The sequence below is a fragment of the Ctenopharyngodon idella genome, chromosome 2 (assembly GCF_019924925.1).
Source record: "Ctenopharyngodon idella isolate HZGC_01 chromosome 2, HZGC01, whole genome shotgun sequence".
Classification (NCBI taxonomy): Eukaryota; Metazoa; Chordata; class Actinopteri; order Cypriniformes; family Xenocyprididae; genus Ctenopharyngodon; species Ctenopharyngodon idella.
Window position 1 is genome coordinate 26,549,805 of NC_067221.1, and position 23,696 is coordinate 26,573,500.

General features: G+C 37.1%; 1 protein-coding gene across 1 annotated transcript; it reads right to left on the minus strand.

The window, feature by feature from the left end:
- Positions 1-3,941: 3,941 nt before the first annotated feature.
- Positions 3,942-11,939, minus strand: LOC127503617 (uncharacterized). The gene is made up of 2 exons (XM_051877651.1): positions 5,681-11,939; positions 3,942-5,577 (listed from the first exon to the last, which is right to left on the minus strand). The coding sequence occupies exon 1, from the start codon at positions 7,186-7,188 to the stop codon at positions 6,259-6,261; it is 930 nt and encodes a 309-aa protein (XP_051733611.1). The 5' UTR covers positions 7,189-11,939; the 3' UTR covers positions 3,942-5,577; positions 5,681-6,258.
- Positions 11,940-23,696: the final 11,757 nt, after the last annotated feature.

A 23,696-nucleotide genomic window follows, 5' to 3' on the forward strand; every position in this document is an offset into this window, starting at 1 on the left:
TTGAATGACAATGTTCTTATGTTTGTAATGGCAATTTCCTGAATTTGTCATTTGCCACCAGATGGCAGTAGAAGGCCACTAATAGATCAAGGTTTCAAGGTTTTTTTTCAAGGTTTTGTCATTTAATACCCCTTTTAAACTATATAAATTCTTATAATATCATTACAAATCACATTTTGTCAAGGTTTACCACTTCATTTGTTCATCTGACATATGTTTTTGCAATAATATAACATTACAATGACATTGAGACCTGAAAATGATGATTTTTAAAGTGGAAACCTGGAATAACCATTTTCTTACCTCATTATTGATTTCAAATATCCTTATCTGCAACAAAATGTGTGTGTGTAAGCATGTTTAATTAATGGAGTGAACATGGAAAATGTACTTTAAACACAAAACAGACACTGTTTTGACACAGAATGAAAGTGAACCAGTAAGTGGTGTGTGTGTATGTGTAAGCATGCGTATTATTGTTTAAACCTTTTCTTTCTGTTTTTGGTTTAGCATATATCTTAGCTGTTCATCTGTGATTTAAGTGGTGACATGCTTGCTAAATAAAGCTTAATATTTTTTTACGCATATGTGTTTATTAAAGGCCTTAAATGCTTGAACCCCGGTAAATGCTGCTTGCAGCTTTAATTATTATTATTATTTTATTTCTTCTTCACTAAAACTGATCGGGCAGCCCAAACCGTAAGGCCTAGAGACTTGAAACTTTGTCAAATGATAGTAGTCTTGCTCGCTACTCAGATACCTGGAATCACCAAAATCGGTCAATAGGTGGCGCTACAGCGATCAAATGCACGAAATGGCTCATAACTCCTAGACCGTTTGTCCCAGACTCAAGTCTCTTATATCATTGGAAAGCTGAGTCCATGTTGAACAAAACTTGAGACTTGAAACCAATTTCATCTCCGGTATGCAAATTTTTCCGCCATTTTGAATTTTGTCAAAAAACTACTTTTGCGAACTAGTCCTAGGTTTTTCGCCTGATCGGAACCAAAACAGTGCAGAAATGTTCTCTGGAGTCTGAATATCAATAATTATCAAAAAAAGTTGAAATTTTGATTCACAGTCGCAAAGAGGCATAAAAAAACTAAATGAGATATTTGCACCAAACTCAGTACAGATGTGTAGGGGCTAAATGTTTGGTCATGATAAAAAAAATCCTGTCGACTGGACACTAGGTGGTGCTATATCTTAAAAAAATCTTGAAAACGGCTATAACCACCTGACCGTTAGTCCAATTGACTTGAAATTTGGCATGCAGTGTCTTGGTCGGAGGGGGCATGATAATCTATGAGGACATTGGCGTATCTCAAAAAACATGGCCGCCATCGGCCAATGAAGTTTGAGGACCTATTAGACAAGGTTAACGGAGGCCAATCGGAACGAAACTCGGTGGGCATGTTCGACTCATGGTCCTAGAGGTCTGTAAGAATTTTGAAAGAAATCTGCCACTAGTTGGCGCTAACGAGTTTTACGCCTCTGTAATCATGTGGTGTTTCACAATATGCATATCATTTGATAGATCTCCTCATTCTGAACAACTTTGCCACAAGAACCAATGCTGTCAATCAAATTGTTCATTAATTATTCGCAAATATGTGAAAAACCTACTTTTGCGAACTAGTCCTAGGTTTTTCGCCTGATCGGAACGAAACCAGTGCAGGACAATTCTCTGGACTCTCTAGATCAATAATTATCAAAAAAAGTTGAACTTTACCCTTTGGGTCGCTGTAACAGGGTCATTTAGAAAGTGGGCTTGGCTAATTATACCCAAAAGCCTATAAAGCCTAAAGGAAAACTCAGAACTTCACAAAAATTGATGAGCACATGCAGCATATGACTCTAAACAGGCATGTCAATTTTTGTGTAGATCGGACCATAGGTGGCGCTATAACTGTTAAAAACATATGTTTTTAATGGTTTTGGATGAAAATGCGTATAACTTTGGGTGTGGTCGACTTATTTTCATGGGAATCACACGCGTAGACTCCTGAAACCTTGCTGGATCCAACGATACCAAACTTGTCACATTTCGGCTTATGGTTTGTGCAACGCTGTAATTTAGCGCTTAAAAACTTTTGTGAATATCTTCGAAACCGTTAGTCCAATCGAGACGAAACCAGCGTAGGAAACACGAAACCTAAGCTGATTAAGTAAGAGCCCAAATGTTAAAATATTGAAAGGAAGTGGCAAAAAAATCCAATCAAACATGTTCTTGGGTCATTTTTTATGCTCTCATCTATATAAGTATCTATAACTTCAAAATGAAATGAGATATTTTCAAAAAAATTGGCACACATATGTATGGACGCTCTGAGGACACCCAAAAAAAATGGGCAATAGATGGCGCTATAACTGTCAAAAAACCTTTAAAAACCATGTTTTTCCTTACTGAATTGCCTGTATTGGCTGTAAATGGTCTTTTCCATCTATGATCTAAGTGTTTACATAATTGCTTAATAAAATATAATAACTTTTTATATGCTTAGAGGCCTTAAATACTTGAACCCCAGTAAATGCTGCTTGCAGCTTTAATTATTCTAATGTTAGAAAGACGAGACTTGCACTAAGCATTTTCTTACCTATCATGTATTTCAAATATCTACAACAAAATGTGTGTGTGTGTGTGTGTAATCATGTTTAATGGAGTTAACATGGAAAATGTACAAAACCAAAAACAGACCATTTTTAAAATGAAAGTGAGCCAATGACTGGTCCTTTGCTGCCACCTGCTGGTTAAAGTAGTCATTTTGTCATACTAATATTGTTTTATAATGCATATTTAGACTTGATAAAATCAATATTATAACATTTACAAGGTTTACCACTTCATTTGTTCATGTGACTTATGTCTTTGCAGTAAGACAACTTTACAATTACATTGTGACCTGAAAATGTTGATTCGAGTACACTTGGGTAAGTTATATGTTCGGTAGGTCAAATATGGACTTCTGTATAGCTGATGTAATATCAGAAAGCGTCAATGAGTATATATAAAAAGTTCAATATCGAGTACTCTTTGGCCAGAAATATGTTCAGTAGATCACATATATAATATTCTATGGCTGAAGAAACATCAGATTGTGGCATGTATATAAAGTTCATGATCACTGACTATTGGGACAGAAAAAAATTAATCAGTTTTAATATGTACTTCTGTATGGCTGAAATAAAATCAAAAGTCAACGAGTATGTATAGAAAGTTCAAGATCGAGTACTCTTGGGTCAGTAATATGTTCATTAGGTCAAATATGGACTACTGTCTGTCTGATGTAACATCAGAAGGAGTCATTGAGTAATATATAAAAACTTCAATATCGAATACACTTTGGCCAGAAATATGTTCGGTCGGCCAGATATGTATGTATGGCTTATTTTACATCAGAAAGGAGTCATTGAGTCTGTACAGAAATTTCATCATCGAGGACTAATTTGTCAGAAATACGTTCAGTATTTTGTATTCAAAATTCATGATCGAGGAGTCTTGGGACCAAAAAAAAAATTAAGTAGGTCTAATATGGACTTCTGTATGGCTGAAAAACAAAAATCAGAAGGAGTTAATGAATATGTATAGAAAGTTCAAGAGCTTTTGGGCCATAAATACGTTCTTTAGGTCAAATATGGATTACTGTCTGTCTTATGTAACATCAGAAAGTCAATAAGTATGTTTAGAAAATACATGAAAGGGACTAATTTGCCAGAAATATGTTCAGTTGGTCTAATATGGAATTCTGTATGGGTGAAATAACATTAGATTGAGTATGTATAGAAAGTTCATGATTGAGGACTAATTTGCCAGAAATTTGTTTAGTTAGTCAAATGGGTTCATATATGGCTGAAGTAACATCAGAGTGAATTAATGTATATGTATAGAAAGTTCAAGACTGAGTACTCTTGTGACCTACAATATGCATAAACCACTTTCTAATACCTTGGACCAGATCAGAAGTCTACATTCGCTCTTGAGCCAGCATTGCAGCAAGACAAGGGAAATAATGACAGGAGACAGAATTATAATTGAAAAAGTAAGTATTTTTCTTTTGTATTTCTTGTATTAATTTGTTTCGTTGGGGGAAAAAACCAACAAGAGGAAAAACCCCAAAATGACATGACAAAAAAAAAACAAAAAAAAAAAACAACAGCAATACAATTCACAAAAGAACCCTTTTTGATAAACTCTTGAAAATAAAGCTATTTTAACTCATATAATGACTCTTTGTGTGTTACTTAATTCTGTAGTTATTTATATAATATTTATATACATTATTTTATATTATATTATAATAGTTGTTTAGTTATTTAATTAGTCTGTTATTCTTTAATTAGCTTTAGTACTCCTAATTTACTCAGTTTAATTTCTAGCTTGGTTTGGTTAGCTATATACCTTTAAACAACCTTTTCTTTTTCCCCTTATAAATGGTATAACCAGTTCACACTCAACCCAAATTACAATTATGTAACTCAACCTTTGCGTTTTCTTTTTTCAAAACAATTTCAATAAAAAGTGGAAAAAACAAAAATAACAGCAATAGGGACAATTGTCTGATGTAAAATGTCTGATGACACACCAAATCAGAGTTCCTTTCAATTACTTGTCTTTGATGGAAATGACTCAAGCAAATTAAACAGGAGTTTAGCTCAGTTCAATGTCCTTTGTACTCCTGTTTCAGCGTTCAGTTAAAGAACGCAGATATGCAACTCCAAGATGAAAAAAAAATGAAAAAGGGGGGAGAAAAAAAAAAGGAAAATAGTTCTTGTTCACAGAATACGTGTGATCCTACCACTTCAAAGAAACATGAAATGTTGTCCAAGCTCGGGAAAAAAAAAAGGTTGGCCCGCCAGTTTCCACCAATGTTGAGCACTCCTCGTTGATGGCAGAACAGTTCTAACTCAGAACTCCAAGAAACTCCTCGTTCAATTTCAAAGAGATGTAGAAGGACCGGAAACAACAAGATAGAGAAAAAGGGAGAAGAAAGGAAAAAAAAAAAAAAACAACCTTGCAAAAGACAAGGCAGAAATATCACAATTAATTCCCATTTAACAGCATTAACATTTCAAATGATCATTTTCAGCCAATAAATGCTTTAAATGCATCAATACACATTTCAACACTTATTTCTTTCTTTTATCACATTTCTTAACAGAAATATAACTATATTAATGATGAATAATGTCTTAGAGTGACATATGTGCACTTGATTAGCTCATAGCACATGGGCCCCATGGTTAGCAAAAACTCCACGTGAGCTATGTCACACTCATAAAGTTAGAAAACGGACATAAACACTTTTAAACAGTAAATCAACAGCTAATTTAGGTGATAAGTTAACATATGAACTCATTTCTCAACATTTTTCTCAAAAAACATACATCACAGTATCATTTAAGAACACTTGACTTCACAAAAGACTGGAAAATGCACAAATCATAACCAAATATGGTGATTTATGAACTCACTTACCAAGGATAAATCAACAACGATCAGAAATAATCTCGATGTATCAAGGAAATCTGCTCTATGCAGTTTTCATCAGAAGAATCCGCTCAACTTCTCACTTAATCCTTAGTCAATAAAAACGCAATTGGAACTATTTAAATAACATTTTCCTGTTAACAATGTTTCAAACTATGCATTTCAATAATTAATCTAGTATTTCTCACTTACTTTCTTGACTTTAGAACTGCGATTGACATGCATCACCGCTCAAGCGGCCATTTCGCTTCACTCTGTGACGAGAGACTGTTTTTTTTTTTTTTTTTTAATTTATTGAACAGAGAAAAACAATCCATACAGTTACAACAACAATACAAAAATCTGAAATGCTAGGAGGGATATATAAAAAATAGAAAAATTATAGGAATACATTAAAAAGTGTACATGCTTGCAAAATTCTAATAGCTTGTTTCTTCGAGAGTAATATAGACTCAATATAATATTTCACTTCATTTTTAAATGCTATAAAATATGTTTTTTTTACCTGAAAATTTACATTCATGGATATGAAATTTGGCCATTAAAATAAAAAAATTAATAAAATAAGTGCAAGTCTGTTTATCTTTGGAGTTTACAATAATGCCTAAAAGAACATCTTTCCACTGTAAAATAAAATTTCCATCAACATTTCCAACAATGATTTGGTGAGAGGCATGGAAGTTGCTGATAATTAACTCTTTTTTGTTGTTTATACAACATGCATATTTTAGAAGAAACTGCACCAAAAACAGTTGAAAATTCCTTTGGTGTTATGGGAATATTCTTTTTTTTTTTATGAATTCCTCATATGTAATAAGAAGGCCCTCAGAGTTAAATAGCTGATCTACTAAAACAATATTATTGTGAAACCATTTTTCGAAGAAAACAGATTTTTGTTTATATAAAATGTCCTTATTATTCCAAATAATGTAATGGTGCGGTGAGAAGTTGTGTTTGAAAATCAAATTCCATGCAAGAAAAGCTTGACGATGAAATGCAGAAAGCTTCACCGGTATTTTGTTGATATCAAAGTTACAAGCAAGAAAGAAATGTATGCCGCCCAGGCTGGATAAAACATTAAAGGGAATCATATTCCAAATAGAGGTTGGATATTTAACAAGTTGTCTAATCCAGTTGACTTTAAATGTATTGTTTAGTGTAGTAAAGTCTAGGAAGTTGAGGCCACCATTTTCATATGAGTTCATTAAAATAGTTTTCCTTATATAATGTATTCTATTTCTCCAAACAAAATTAAAGAGCATCTTATCAATCTCCTTTGATATTTTATTATCAACGTGAAGAGCCATAGCTGTATAAGTTAGTCGAGATATACCTTCTGCTTTGGAAATCAAAACTCTTCTTCTTAATGATAAATCTCTTGAAAGCCATTGGTTTAACTTCTTTTGAGTATTTTTAATAATAGGATTAAAATTTAATAAACTTCTCTTCTGTTGATTCTTACTTACTATAATTCCTAGGTATTTGACTTCTGTTTTGACTGGAATGTTACAATAAGATGCCACGGAACATTCTTTAACTGCCATAAGTTCACACTTCTTTACATTTAAGTAGACACCAGATGCTTTAGAAAACTCTTCTATAACATTAATTGCAATGGGGATTTGGTTTTCATTTCGGAGAAAAAGGGTGGCATCATCTGCTAATTGCATTATAACTAATTCTCTATTCATAATAGACATAATTATCAAGAAAAAATAAATCTTTTTTTGGTTTGGGAATTAGTGTGATTAACCCTTGAGTTAAGGTGGGAGGAAGGCACTGATTATTAATACTTTCATTAAACAGTTAAAATGGGGCCAAATCGTCAGCCAATAGCTTATAAAATTCTCCGGTCAAACCGTCCGTACCTGGCGATTTATTATTTTTCAGATGATTAATCGCCTTGATCACTTCCTCAGCAGAAATAGGCATATCACAAAGTTCACTTTCGTTTTTGTCAATAGTTTTCACCTCTATAGAACTCAAGAAAGCATCAGATATAGTTGGGGAGTAATTAGAGGTATATATTTTCTTATAAAATTCACAGCAATAACTAGAAATTAGTTTATGGTCCTTTGTTACAACCCCATTCACATTTAATTTACTAATGTTATTATTAATATGGTGCCTCTCTAAATTAAAGAAGTATTGTGAATTTTGCTCGCCTTCTTCGAGCGACCGTCTCCTTGATCGAACAAATGCACCTTCAGCTTTCCTTCTATAGAGTTCATCTAGTTTAATTTGCAGATCTGATAATAATAATTTTTCTTCATCTAATAAACTGTCTGGACACTTATTTGCTAATTTTGTAATTTCAACAATGTTGGTTTCTTCAGTTTTTTTGTATTTGGCTAAACGACTTCCAAATTTTCTTAAATATCTAGAGACCTCAAATTTCAGAAGTTCCCAATTTGAACAAAAAGAATTCTCCTTGTTGGCTTTACCCCAAAATTGGCATATCAATCTCTTTTTACCTCATCATACAGCAACAATGAATTGTTGAGTTTCCAGTATGATCCATTAGTGATGAGAGACTGTTCACCTCTACTCAGCGCTAGAGATGACGCAACACCCTAAGGGCGGAGCTATTCCTAATTGTTTAATTATTTTTTCAATTTGTGACATTTTCTACATTTCTTCAACAATATTTAATTTTTTAAACATAAATTAAAATTGTTTTAATTTAAAATAAATTTAAAAAAATTGTTTACATGTGCATTTTAAATTTCTCTTTTTTTATAGGTTTGACATGGGCTATAGTAACCTAGGTTACATAATGTTGACTTCTGTATGGGAGAAGTATGATCAAGTTCATGATCAAGGACTGTTGGGACAGAAAAAAATTTTCAGTTTTATATAATGTTATTATATATTTTATATAATTTTAAATAATCAGTTTTAATATGTACTTCTGTATGGCTGAAATAAAATCAAAAGTCAATGAGTATGTATAGAAAGTTCCAGATCGAGTACTCTTGGGTCAGTAATATGTTCATTAGGTCAAATATGGACTACTGTCTGTCTGATGTAACGTCAGAAGTAGTCATTGAGTAATATATAAAAACGTCAATATCGAATACACTTTGGCCAGAAATATGTTCAGTCAGCCAGATATGTATTTCTTGCTTATCTTACGTCAGAATGGAGTCATTGAGTCTGTACAGCAATTTCATCATCGAGGACTAATTAGCCAGAAATTTGTTCAGTAGGTCAAAAATCGGTTGACATATGGCTGAAGTAACAACAGACAATGAGCAGTCAATGAGTCTGTATAGAAAGTTCAGTATCGAGTACTCATGGGTCAGGAATATGTTCAGTAGGTCAAACATGCACTTCTATATGGCTGATGTGACATAAGGTGTCAGTAAGTAAATATAAAAAGTTCAAATTCGAGTACTCTTTGGCCAAGAATATGTACAATTAGGTCAAATATGCAATACTCTATGGCTGATTTTATCATTAGGAGTTAATTAGTTTGTATAAAGTTCATGATTGAGGACTAATTTGTCAGAAATATGTTCAGTATTTTGTATACAAAATTCATGATTGAGGAGTCTTGGGACCAAAAAAAATTAAGTAGGTCTAACATGGACTTCTGTATGGCTGAAAAACAAAAATCAGAAGGAGTCAATGAATATGTATAGAAAGTTCAAGATCAAGAGCTTTTGGGCCATAAACATGTTCGTTAGGTCAAATATGGACTACTGTCTGTCTTATGTAACATCAGATAAAGTCAATGAGTATGTAGAAAATTCATGATCGGGGACTAATTTGCCAGAAGTATGTTCAGTTGGTCTATGTAGTGAACAACAGATGTGATGGAACCAGAGCTTCACAACAGACATTATTTTGTCCCACTTTTCATTGAAACAAAAGAGTCTGATAGGACCCCTCAATGCCCTCAACTAAATGACTATTGTAATCAGAACTGCCAAAGGTGGAGGACAGGAAAGATGACATCAACGGCCCATTGATGATAGGCTAATCTCATCACGAGTTGCCTTTGTTCACCTCAGACCATCCATGCCTGAGTTCAAGGTGTGAATGACCATGGACTCCTAGGGCTGCCAAACTGGTTCTGGCTAGAGCACAGCAAGAACAAAGAAATGCTCAGAAAGAAAGACATTTTCTAAACATATTGGCTTGAAATCACCAAAAATGGACAGGAATACTCTAAGGAACATGTCCTATACATCCTTTTACTCATCCAGGAAACTGTGCATACACAGTGGAAACCACACCTGGAATAAAAGCCAATGCAACTGCACCCACTGAGACAGAAGTGTGATACCTCAACCAATTCACATCAAGTTTGGACTCTACGAGTTCAGAACACTGCCACAAGGACTTTGAGAAAGGTTTGAAAAAGAAATAAAGCATTTCCAAGGTCCTAAAGACATTGTTTTATTTAACTGTGTATTTTGGGACAATACAACAAGTTTCACAGGATGAAAGGTGGGCGTGTTAAGGGACGGACACCTGGAATGCTGTGACCCAATCACATCACCACATCAGGAAAGGTGGGGATTTGTAATCCCCTCCCCAACAGGAAGGAATAAAAGCTTCCCCAATTGAACAAACCCTCGTTCTGAGTTTCTGACCTGACGAGGGAAGAACAACAGCACGACCAAGGTGAGACTCTTGCGAGTAAACCTTTCACCGCACGGATCTTCAAGCAGCCCGAGTGCTTCTGCAGAGGACTTTGACTCCCGACCTGCATAACTCAAGTACCTCCAACCTACAGAAGATCCTATGGACCGACCACCATCTGACCTACAGTTCTCTGGATTACACAAAGACCTCCAGCACTCAGTGCAGCTGTTGGAAAGCAATCCAGTCTCCCACTGCACACGGAAGGATACCAGTGGACAACGTTTCCCATTCCCGGACTGATCACCCGACCAAGTGAAACGTAAATATGAGCTAACCAAACCTTTTCCCAAAGGCCTTGGCATTAGGTTGTTGCTAAATGAGATTGCTATTTGTGTAGAGACTGTTTATCTAGGGTCAGCGTACACAGATAGATACATTAGACACGTTATCTGTATTCATAGTAAATGCTTATTTACTATTTTTAATACCAGCATCCAGAAAGACCACAATTGACTCCCTCATAGACTGATAATTACCCATTCATTGCTTCGTCCAATCCGTTACTCATCTACTTGGCATTCAGTTTTGTTAACATCCATTTGTGTTGTAGTTTGTAGTTTCTGTTTGATTATTGATTCAATTTTCTTAGTAGTTTAGTCATTTTCCTTCGTAGTATTTAGTGAGTGTGATGTTTTACTCTTGTATATCTTTTTGTTAATAAATTCATTTTATTGCAAACTGTCATTTTTGTGTTGATAATCAGAGGCTTTACAAGCTCGCCCTAATCTCACTAAATCCTTCAGATTGGTCAGATGATAAACTTCCTCCAATTTATAAAATTATAATTCAAACAACAATCTTTCATGATTGTTCTTTATTGTCAAGGTGAGAATCCTGACTGGTGCCCCGAAATATTGGAAGGAATCATCTGACTCAATATTAATATTAATACAAAATATTAATATTAATATTTAAGACCATAAATAACTACATTTGTGGCGCCCTCATGTGAGGCGAATCCAAAATCACTACATCTAATATGGACTTCTGTAGTATGGGTGAAGTAACATTAGATGGAGTCAATAAGTATGTATAGAAAGTACATTATCGAGGGCTTATTGGCCAGGAATATGTCCATTGGGTCCAATATGCAATACTCTATGGCTGATGTATCATCAGAAGGACTCTGAGTTTATATAAAAAGTTTATTATCAAGGACTACTTCGCCAGAAATTTGTTCAGTAGGTCAAAAATTGGTTGACATATGGCTGAAGTAACATCAGAATGAGTCAACGAGTCTGTATTGAAAGTTCAGTATCGAGTACTCATGGCTCAGGAATATGTTCAGTAGGTCAACTATACACTTCTATATGGCTGATGTGACATAAGGTGTCTGTAAGTATATATAAAAAGTTGAAATTCGAATACTCTTTGGCCAAGAATATGTACAATTAGGTCAAATATGCAATACTCTATGGCTGATTTTATTATTAGAAGGAGTCAATGAGTTTGTATAAAAAGTTCATGATTGAGGACTAATTTGTCAGTAATATGTTCAGTATTTTGTATACAAAATTCATGATCGAGGAGTCTTGGGACCAAAAAACAAAAAAGTAGGTCTAATATTCTGTATGGCTGACAAACAAAAATCAGAGGAGTCAATGAATATGTATAGAAAGTTCAAGATCAAGAGCTTTTGGGCCATATATATGTTCTTAAGGTCAAATATGGACTACTGTCTGTCTTATGTAACATTAGGAGTCAATGAGTCTCTATAGAAAGTTCAAGATTGAGCACTCTTTTGCTAGAAATATAGCAATTACTATTCAGTAAGTGTTGCACTGCACTGCATACAAGAACGAACTCTTTCCTTTGTGCATTGAAGAGAAAACAAATCACATATGCTGTTGCTCTGCAATAAATACAAGAACTAATTGTTTCATTGTATGCAATAATAAACTCATTATGTTGCGCATAGAAAAAATGTATACATGTCCTGTTGCATTGCAATAAATACAATAACTAAATCATTTCGTTTGTGCATTGAAGAGAGAACTTAGTGCTATTGCATTGCAAATAAGATCTTATTCCGATGTGCAATAAAGAGGTAACATATGTGCCATAGCAATGCAATGCATAAAGAGTGTACGCTATGCGCTGTTTCATTACATTGTATACAAGAACTAACTTATTATGTTGTGCATAGAATAAGTTACTGCAATGCAATGCATGTTATGTGTTATATCTCAATGCATGAGGAAGAAGTTAGCTTTTGTACATAATGAGGGCATAACTTACATGTTTGCAATGCATGTTATGTTATATTAATTTCTTCTATGCACAGCGTAATAAGTTAATTGTTGTATGCAATGCACTGAAACAGTTCTTGAGGCATTGCAATGCAACAGCATGTCATTTGTTTTCTACTCAATGCACATATGAAAAGAGTTAGTTCTTGTATGCAATGCAGTTGCAACAAGCACCTGTCGTGTTATCGCTTCACTGCAAAATGGATTAAGTTACTGCAATGCAACGCCCATTTTATGTGTTATCTCTTCAGTGCACAACGGATGAGTTACTTCATTCATCGCAACACCACATATGTTATGTGTTAATATCTTTAATGCTTAAGGAGTAAGTTAGTTCTTGTATACAATGCAAGGACACCGTGCATAACTTACATGTTGTAATGCAATAGCACATAATGTTATATTAATTTCTTCTATGCACAGCTTAATACGTTAACTATTGTATACAATGCAATGACAACTTTAGTTCTTGTATTTATTGCAATGCAACTGTTACATGTGCACTCTGTTTTGGACTTGTGTTGTGCCATTTCCCGCCACTAGTTTGTTCCCATAGTTACTTATCACCTCATTATCACCTCCAGCTGTGTTCCAACACCCACCTTGTTATCCCGTGTATATTAGCCCTGTGTTTTCAGTCCAGTGTTGTCCGGTATCGTTCGTGTCTATTGTGCTTGTCTCTCCTGTGAACCTGCCTGTGGATTTATTAAAAGACTGTTTTCCTTGATCTCCTTCGTCGTGCGTATACTTACAACCAGCTGATGTAACAGAATACCAGACCCAAACAGTTATACAGATTGCGGCGTGTTTTGTTGTTTTCCGTGTCAGTGTTTTTCGTGTTTCACTGTTCGTTTTCGTCACCATGTACACACCCGCTTTTCTGTTACTCTGCCTTGAACAGAAGGACCGCTCCCTCGAGGCACATTTGGACGATTTTTTGTTTTTAGTACCAGCTACACATTTCCCGGACAGCAGCCTTTGCAACTTCCTGTATGCCGGCCTCAACACCGCCACCAAAGCGCAGCTGTCCGGGGAAGGGCCTCGAGGGAGTTTCCCGGATTACGTGGAGTGGGTGCTGGCGTCATGTGGATCTTCGATGACCGTGGATTTCTGCGACAACGACGCCAGTCCCAGTCCCAGTCCCACTCCCACTCCAGTGCCCAGCCATCAACACCCTGACTGCGAGGATCGGCAGCATGAGCCCACCGCAGACCGTGAGAAGGACTTCGCAGCGATGTTCGAGCCTGCGCCAAAGGGAGCGACCGAGCAGAACATCACCACAGAGCCGGAGCAACACGGGACTGACCAGCTGTGCGAGCCGGCTGTACCATCCGTCACCGAGGGAATTCTAGTGGAATACGAGGGTATGGAAGTGAGCCCCACCCAACCCCCTGCCACTGAGAGTGAGTTTTTGGCATGCACTGGTGACTCTTTTTTTGATTTAGGAGAAGTTAACCTTCTACCTGTTTTACTACCGTCCGAATCTACCTGGTATGTGTCTAGTTCTCTGGCCCCTCCCAGCCTCCCTCTCCCACATCCTCTCCAAAATCATGTTGAGACTCGCTCATCTTCTGAAGGATTTTGCTGCACTCTCCAAACCTCTCTTCTGTCCCAAGCCATGCCTGTCAACCAGTCATCACTGTCTCCCATCAGCCCTTCAGTTTCTCCATCTCCTCTCAGTGGTGGGGATCCACCTCTGGACTGCTGGGAGCCACCTCCTCCTGGGCGTGAGGAGCCTGGGGTTCCGCCTCCAGCCTCAGAGCTCTCCACTCCCCCTCGACCCGTCGACCTGGCTCCTACACCTATGCTCCTTCCACCCTCGTCGTCAGCAGGTACCTTCATTCGGCCTCGCTCGGCACGTCGGCTCCGCCTGGGTCAGACATCGCCACGCCTCTGCTGCGGACTTACGGGCCATTCGCTGCTCTCTGGCCCTCCACCCCTTCTGCTACGGCTAGCTCCGCCCTCCCTCAGGCTCCACCTCCGCCCTCAGTCGCTCCAGCTCCACCTCTACCCTCTGGATCCGTGCTTCCACCTCGGGGGGTCATCGCTACGGCTCAGTCGCGGTCGCCCAGGCCATCGGGGTTCCTTCGAGTCTTCGGCGCTCCGGCTGCGCGGTGGGCTCCAACTCTGATGTCATCGTCGCTTCCGGGCGTCCCCATGGTGGCGTCTATGACTACATCACCATGGCTCCTCCCGCCTGCGACGCCGCCATGGCCCTGTGTTTTCAGTCCAGTGTTGTCCGGTATCGTTTGTGTCTAGTGTGGTTGTCTCTCCTGTGAACCTGCCTGTGGATTTATTAAAAGACTGTTTTTCCTGATCTCCTTCGTCGTGCGTATACAACCAGCTAATGTAACAGCAACACCATATGTGATTTTTCTCTTCAATACACAGAGTTCGATTTATTATGCAATGCAGTGCTAATAGCACCTGCCATGTGTTATCTCTGCACTGCACAACGGATTAAATTACTGCAATGCAATGCACATATTATGTGTGTTATCGCTTCAGTGCATAACCGATGAGTTTGTTCATTCATTGCAACACCACGTGTTATCTCTTCAATGCATAAGGAATAAGTTAGTTTTTAGTAGTATACAATGTAAGGAAACTTGCATAACTTACATGTTGCAATGCAATGCAACAAAACATTGTTATATTAATTTCTTCTATGCACAGCCTAATAAGATAACTATCGTATGCAATGCACTGAAACAGTTCTTGACGCATTGCAATGCAACAGCACGTTATACTATTTCTTATATGCACAACGTCATAAGTTATTATATTCAGTGCAATGAAATAGTTCTTGTGTTTTTTGCCAGCATATGAATGAACCAGTATATTTGATTTGTTTTCTCATCAATGCACAAAGGAAAGAGTTAATTCTTGTATGCAACGCAGTGCAACAGGCACCTTTCGTGTTATCTCTTCATTGCAAAACGTGAACCCATGTTTGACCATATGAACATATTTCTGGCAAATTAGTCCTTGATCATTTAAACATACTCATTGACTCCTGATTGTACGTCAGCCAAAGAGTATTGCATATTTGACCTGAGGTAAATATTTCTGGTCAAAGTGTACGTGATCTCGATCTTTCTATACATTATGATTGCCTCCTTCTGATGTTAATTCACCCATAAAGAAGTCCATATTATAACTACCGAACATATTTCTGGCAAACTAGTCCTCGATCATGAAGTTGTATAGATACTCGATGCCTCACTCTGATGTTACTTCAGCCATACATGAGCCCATGTTTGACATTCTGATCATATTTCTGGCCAAAGAGTACTCGATCTTGAACTTTTTATACATTACTATTGACTCCTTCTGATGATACGTCAGCCATAGAGTATTGCATATTTGACCTAATGAATATATTTCTGGCAAATTAGTCCTCAATCATGAACTTTCTATACATACTCATTGACTCCATCTGATGTTAGATCATCCAGACAGTCATCCGTATTAGACTTACTGAACATAATTCTGGCCAAAGAGTACTTGACCTTGAACTTTTTATACATTACTAATGACTCCTGACGATATGTCAGCCAGACAGTAGTACATATTTGACCAGCAGAACATATTTCTAACCAAACAGTTGAACTTTTTATATACTCATCAGCCACATCAGCCAAGTCCACATTTGAACTACTGAACATATTTCTGACCCATGATTCCTAGATCATCAACTTTCTATACAGACCTACACAGATCTTCTTGACTGCTTCTGATGTTACATAAGACAGACAGTACTCTAAATTTGACATAATGAACATATTTCTGGCCCAAGAGTACTCGATCTCAAACTTTCCATACATATTTATTGACTCCTCCTGATGTTACATCACAAGAACAGTAGTCCATATTAGACCTACTTCATTTTTTTCCTATCCCAAGAGTCCTTGATCATAAACTTTCTTTACATACTCATCGCCTCATTACGATGTTACTTCAGCCATACTTGAGCCCATGTTTGACCTTCTGAACATATGACTGGAAAGTTAGTCTCGTTCATGAACTTTTTATATATACACATTGACTCCTTCTGATGATATGTCAACCATAGAATATTGGATACTTCACCTAATGGATATATTTCTGGCCCAACATTATCCAAATCTGAACTTCATATACATTTCTATGCAGTCCATCGGATTTTACTTCACCCATACAGTCCACATTAGACCTAATGAGCATATTTCTGGCAAATTAGTCCTCAGTCTTGAACATTCTATACATACTTATTGACTCCATCTGATGTTGGATCAGCCAGACAGTAGTACACATTTGACCGTCAGAACATATTTCTGACCATACAGGATATTAAACTTTTTTTATATAGAAGCCATAGAGCCATAAAGAAGTCCATATTTGACCTACTGAAAATTTTTCTGACCCAAGATACCTTGATCATGAACTTTCATTACAGACTCATTGACTCCTTCTAATGTTAAATCAGACAGACAGTAGGCCAAACTTGACATAATGAATATATTTCTGGTACTCGAACTTGAATTTTTAAAAAATACTCATTGACTACTTCTGATGTTACATTAGCCAGACAGAAGTCCTATTTGAACGACCGAACATATTTCTGACTCAAGAGTACTCAATCTTAAACTTTATACATATTCATTGATTCCTCCTGATGTTTCTTCAGTCATAGAAAAGCCCATATTTGACCTACTGAACATATTTCTGGCAAAAGCCGATCATGAACATTCAAAACATAATCATTCACTGCTTCTGATTTTACATCATCCATACAGAAGTCCAATATTTGACCTTCTGAACATATAAAGAATGAGAAATAAGAAATAAAAAAAATAAGAAAACTCAATCTTGTACTTTCTATTTCTACTCATTGCCTCTTTCTGATCTTATATCAGCCATACAGAAGTCCATATTTAACCCACTGAACATGTCTCTGGCCCAAATGTCATCGATCATGAACTTTCTACGCATACTCATTACCTCCTTCTGGTGATAAGTCAGCCATATCATAGTTCACATTTGACCAAGTGAACATATTTCTGGCCAAGTGTACTCTATCTTGAACTTTTTATACATCCTTACACATTTTATACATCCTCGACAATGAACATTCTATACATACTGACATATCGACTCATTCTGATGATATGTCAGCTATACAATAGTGCATATGTGACGTAATGAACATATTTCTGGCCAAAGAGTACTCGATCATGAGCTTTCAAAACATACTCATCAATCCCTTTTGTTGTTACACCTGCCTTACAGAAGCCCGTATTTGACTAACTGAACATATTTCTGGCCAAAAAGTACTCGATTTTGAAATTTCTATATATATACTCTTTGCCTCTTTCTGGTGTTACACCAGCTATTCAGAAATCAATATTTGAACAACTGAAAATATTTCTGGCCAAAGAGTCCCTAAACATGAACTTACTATACACTCTCATAGACACCATCAGATGTTACATCAGCCAGACAATAGTCCAACATTGACCTACTGAACATATTTCTGGCAAAAGAGACCTTGATCAGGAACTTTCAAATCATAATATTTGATGCCTTCTGATCTTATATCAGCCATGCAGGTCCATATTTGACCTACAGAACATATTTTGGCCAAAGAGTACTGAAGTAACAGAGTGAGGCAAAGAGTATGTTTAGAAAATTCATGATCGAGGACTCTTGGGACAAAAAAAAAAAAAATTAAGTAGGTTTAATATGGATTTCAGTATGGCTGACATAAAATCAGAAAGAGTCAATGAGTATGTATAGTAAGTTCAAGATCGAGTTCTCTTGATCAAGAAGTATGTTGAAGGAGTCAAATATGCAATACTCTATGGCTGACGTATCATCAGAAGTAGTTCATGAGCCAGGACTAATTTGCCATAGATATGTTCTGTAGGTCAGTCATGGGCTCATGTATGGCTGAAGCAACATCATAAAGAGGCAAAGGGTATGTATACAAAATTCATGATCGAAAGCTCTTGGGACAAAAAAAAATTAAGCAGTTCTAACAAGGACTTCTGTATGGCTGAGAAAAAATCAGGAGTCAATGAGGATGTATAGAAGGTTCAAGATCAAGTGCTCTTGGGCCAGAAATATGTTCTTTAGGTCAAATATGGACTACTGTCTGTCTTATGTAACATTAGAAGGAGTCAATGATAATGTATAAAAAGTTCAAGATTGAGTACTCTTGAGTAATCTTGAGTTCATTGGGTCAAATATGCAATATTCTATGGCTGACGTATAATCAGGAGTCAGTTTGTATGTATAGAAAGTTCATAATCAAGGACTAATTTGCCAGAAACATGTCTATTAGGTCAAATATGCAATAATCTATGGCTGAAGTAACATCAGAGTGAGGCAAGTATGTAAAATTCAAAGTTCATAATCAAGGACTCTTGGGACAGATTTTTTTAAAATTAATTAGGTCTTATATGGACTTCTGTATGGCTGAAAAAAAAAAAAAAAAGGAGTCAGTGAGTATGTATATGGAGCACCGTCTGTCTATAGAAAGTTCATGATCGAGGGCTTATTGGCCAGAAAAATGTCCATTGGGTCCAATATGCAATACTCTGTGGCTGATGCATCATCAGAAGGACTCTATGAGTTGATGTAAAAAGCATCATCGAGGACTAATTTGCCAGAAATTTGTTCAGTTGGTCAAAATGGGTTCATATATGGCTGAAGTAACATCAGAGTGTATTCATGTATATGTATAGAAAGTTCAAGATTGAGTACTCTTGGGCCTGAAATATGTTTAGTAGGTCTAATGTTGACTTCTGTATGGGAGAAGTAACATCAGAAGGAGTGTATAAAAATAATGTATAAAAAAAAGTTCAAGATCAATTAATCTTTGGCCAGATATATATCCATTCGTTCAAATATGCAATACTCTATGGCTGAAGTAACATCAGAGTGAGGCAATGAGTATGTATAGAAAGTATATAATTGAGTACACTTGGGTAAGAAATATGTTCGGTAGGTCAAATATGGACTTCTGTATAGCTGATGTAATATCAGAAAGCGTCAATGAGTATATATAAAGAGTTCAATATCGAGTACTCTTTGGCCAGAAATATGTTCAGTAGGTCACATATAACAATACTCTATGGCTGAAGAAACATCAGATTGAGGCATGTATATAAAGTTCATGATCAAGGACTATTGGGACAGAAAAAAATTAATCAGTTTTAATATGTACTTCTGTATGGCTGAAATAAAATCAAGAGTCAATGAGTATGTATAGAAAGTTCAAGATCGAGTACTCTTGGGTCAGAAATATGTTCATTAGGTCAAATATGGACTATTGTCTGTCTGATGTAACATCAGAAAGAGTCATTGTGTAACGAGTCATCACACGAAGTGGGATCCATATGCTGGCTTTTATTAAACAGTGTTTGTAGTCAAACAGGCAATGGTCAAACAACGGCAGACTGGTACAGCAAAGAATAGACAGAATCGTGGTCGTAGTACAGACAGTGGGTCAGGGCAGGCAGATATCAATCACAGGTCAAGATCAAAGCAAAGAGTCCAAAGGGCAGGCAGCAGAGAATCGTGAACGGGTAAAAGACTGGGTCAATAACAGGCAGGCAAACACAATAAAGAACGCTCAGAAATGCAAACCGTAGTAGTACAAGACCTCGCAATGAATGCGAGTTTGAGAGCAGCTTAAATAATCCAGTAAATGCACTACAGCTGGGTGTGGTGACTAGTGCCAAGGTACGGGGCTGATGGGAAATGTAGTGTATGAGTCTGTGTGTGTGTGTGTGTGTGTGTGTGTGTGTCAGTATTCTGGTGAGGGCGCCCTCTGATGGCCAGAGGAAGGAATCATGGAGTTCGTCTCTGTGACACATTGAGTAATATATAAAAACGTCAATATCGAATACACTTTGGCCAGAAATATGTTCAGTCGGCCAGATATGTATTTCTGGCTTGTCATTGAGTCTGTACAGAAATTTTATCATCAAGGACTAATTAGCCAGAAATGTGTTCAGTAGGTCAAAAATTGGTTGACATATGGCTGAAGTAACATCAGAATGAGTCAATGAGTCTGTATAGAAAGTTTAGTATCGAGTACTCATGGCTCAGGAATATGTTCAGTGGGTCAAATATACACGTCTATATGGCTGATGTGACATAAGAAGGTGTCAGTAATGAAGGGGTGGATTCTGGAATCCACTGCCGCTTCAATATATATCTTTTAAGTTATTAATCAACATTTATCTTTCTGTTAAATTATTTGAATGGCTTCTTCAACGTATGTTAAAGCATTTCTTTTCCTTTTCAAACACTAGAAAATAATTTTGAATATTGTCTGTACCTCTCACTGAGAGAAAAGAACATGTTATTAGTGTAGCGAATCTGTACAGGTATTTAATTAATTTATGGGTGAAATATATGAATATAATAAATCATAAAGCTTTATGATTAATTATAATACATATACCGACCTGAGAGGGAATTATACATATATTGTGAATTAATTACAACGAATTATAATCAATTACATATATGATTAGTTCTGGCTTGATAATAATTTAGAGAAACTAGTTTGTCCAGCAAACCGTTAGCTCTTCATAGCCGATTATAAAAGGAAGGTTTTTCTCTGGCCACGAGAAAGACTTCCTATTCTAGCATCAATGCGTAAAGCAAGGATACTGGATCGAAACGTTAAAGTGACCTGGGTTTGTTGCATGAGCAAAAAAAAAAAAAAACAATCGAGCATGAATATAATGTATTTAATATATGAAACTACGGATACAGAGACTATACTACTAGACATACACAAACAATACACATATATAGAAAGCGAAAGTAAAGTCAAGAAAACAGAGGTGATCAAAGGAATGGCAACTTACGAACAGTTAAAACCTTTGAGAGCCAGCAAGGAAACTCAGCTTACACATCGAGCTTAAAACGCTTTGGAAAGAATGGTTCTATACTTGCATAGGTTCAGGTGCTGTGGTCGTTTCGTGTTTCTGCAGGAGTTTCGGTGCGTGCGGCTGAAGCGATTGGTCCTTTTCCGAGAAGGTGTTCTTCGGCGGGATTTTCAAACAAGGGTTTAACTTAAGAGTAAGATAACCGGAAAATAAAGAAAAAGAGTCTGTCTCCTAGGCGATGAAGAGTGAAGACTTAGGGCGACGGATGAAGAGGGTTTGACAAAGAAACTTGTTGCCAAAAGATGGTCGTCCCGAAGAGAGGGGGCGCGTGATGGAAGCGCGGTCGCCGAGACGTCCGGGAGAGACGGGTGTGAAATGGCGAGAGACAATCGAGAGACAAATGAGAGATGCGTGTCATTGTGTTTTAAGGACAACAGGCCAGAACGCCTCCTGGGATACATCAGCCAATGATGAGGGTGCGATTTTGGCGGGCAAACTCTTTCTTTGTCTCCATTTATGACCTAATTTGCATGGTTTATGAAGTGTCCGATCTGAGTACATTTTCTTCAAAGTACCATTAAAAATAGAAGAATGCATTTTACAGTCATGTGACATACATTTTCAATTAGAGCATAACGAAAGCTTTACAATGAGACCAAACTTGTCAGATGGCAAAGACATAAAAGGGGAGATACAGTTTATACTTGAGTTTTATCGTTTAGAAGAAAACTAATACAACTACAGTCATAGCTAAGCTTATATACTAGGGATAAATACATGCACCTTTAAATACAGCGACGGGTACACTTTGGCACAGTCATATTTGGAGGATAAATGCACATTCACAATCTCCATGCGTGTTTGTGAGTGTCTGTATGTGTGTGTGTATTGGGGTTGTGGCCAGTGTCTGTGACCACATCACCTTTAGTCCCACCAGGGTGACTCTTTGAAGTCTCTGGAGCTGGTGAGAATATGTTTTTCTTTACTGGGGTAACAAAGGTGCCAATGGGGCAATTGGTCCCGGACTTGCCGGAGCCGATTCGTGATTTACATGCACAGTTCAGGAGGCTAAAAGCATTCTGAAGATTCTAAAGTTGACGGGCAGATCCGATTTTGAACAGACACTATATTAGTATGTTCTGGGAAAGTTTCCTGCTCAGAGCAGAACACAGATCAACTTCAACCTTGAAGAAGCTGTGAAACATGTGTATCTGTGTATGTGCGCTAAGTGTTCTGTGCAGGTCCTTTGTACTGGTGGACAACTGGCACTCTGCTTGAGACCAGCAGACGCCATGTCATGAACTCAAAAGGACATCCAGTACCTTAATCCTGGGTCCCCTCATCAGCATCCTGATGAATGGAGATATGCTTCTGAATATCTGTCTATGTGTGGTAGATTACTAATTTTGTCTATTTTTCTTAGCCAATCAGAATCATTCAACCTGAAGTAATGACGTAGTTAGTAGACTCTGTTAGAATATAATTGTTATGGAAATGTGAATGTACGCAGAGCGGCCTACGAACTCCTTGCGAGACCTGAAGCTGGCTTCTGCTGATGAAACTGCAAACTATTCTTCAGTAAAATTCTCTTCAATTTATTATTTTTTTTAAACTTTGACTCCGGGTCTTTATTCAACATATCTGGTCTTTTGGGTCTTTAACTGTAAAATTCCCCTACAGTTAATGGTGGAGGGAATGCGAGCAATCATTCTTTGGTGACATCCCTGGCTAAACAACAACCAAGGTAGGAAGCTGTTTTATTATTTTGTTAGGGCTATCTGAGTGGAAGAGATTGGGGAAGGAGAGTGGCAGAGCTTCACTCAGACGTGAGTGAGGAGTACCGCTGAACTGGATTTTGAGGCCAGGGAGGTACATTAATTATACTAGCTTTATGATATTAATGATCATTGAATTTAATAGTATAAGAAGTCGCTGAAGCCATGGAACGGCAGGCAGCGCATCGTACGCACTCCAATACAGGGACACAGAAGTGACTAGGACACGGCGTGGTGTACAGAGGTACCCCTAAAGGGAGTGTAGGGCACTGGATAGGTAGATCCGGTGGCACCGTGAACCTGACTCTGTCTCTTCCACATCAGATAGGGGTACCCCGAACTTAGTGATTCAGACAGTTAGGGATTAAGCTATTAGTTAATTACAAAATAAAAAATAAATAGATATAGGGTTTCTTGTTTGCCTGGGATGCATCTAGAACGATTCCGAGAAAAGTAAAAATTGTGACCCTAATTGGCTTGGACCAGTATGTAACTGTGATTTTGAAGGATACTTTGCAGTTTCATCATGCAGAAGACAAAGCTGTGTTGTTCAAAGATCGCCGCCTCCATCTCTTTCAGGTGAGTATTAACTTTGACTAAGATATGGCTGACAAATTGATTAACTTGATCAGTAACTTGATCA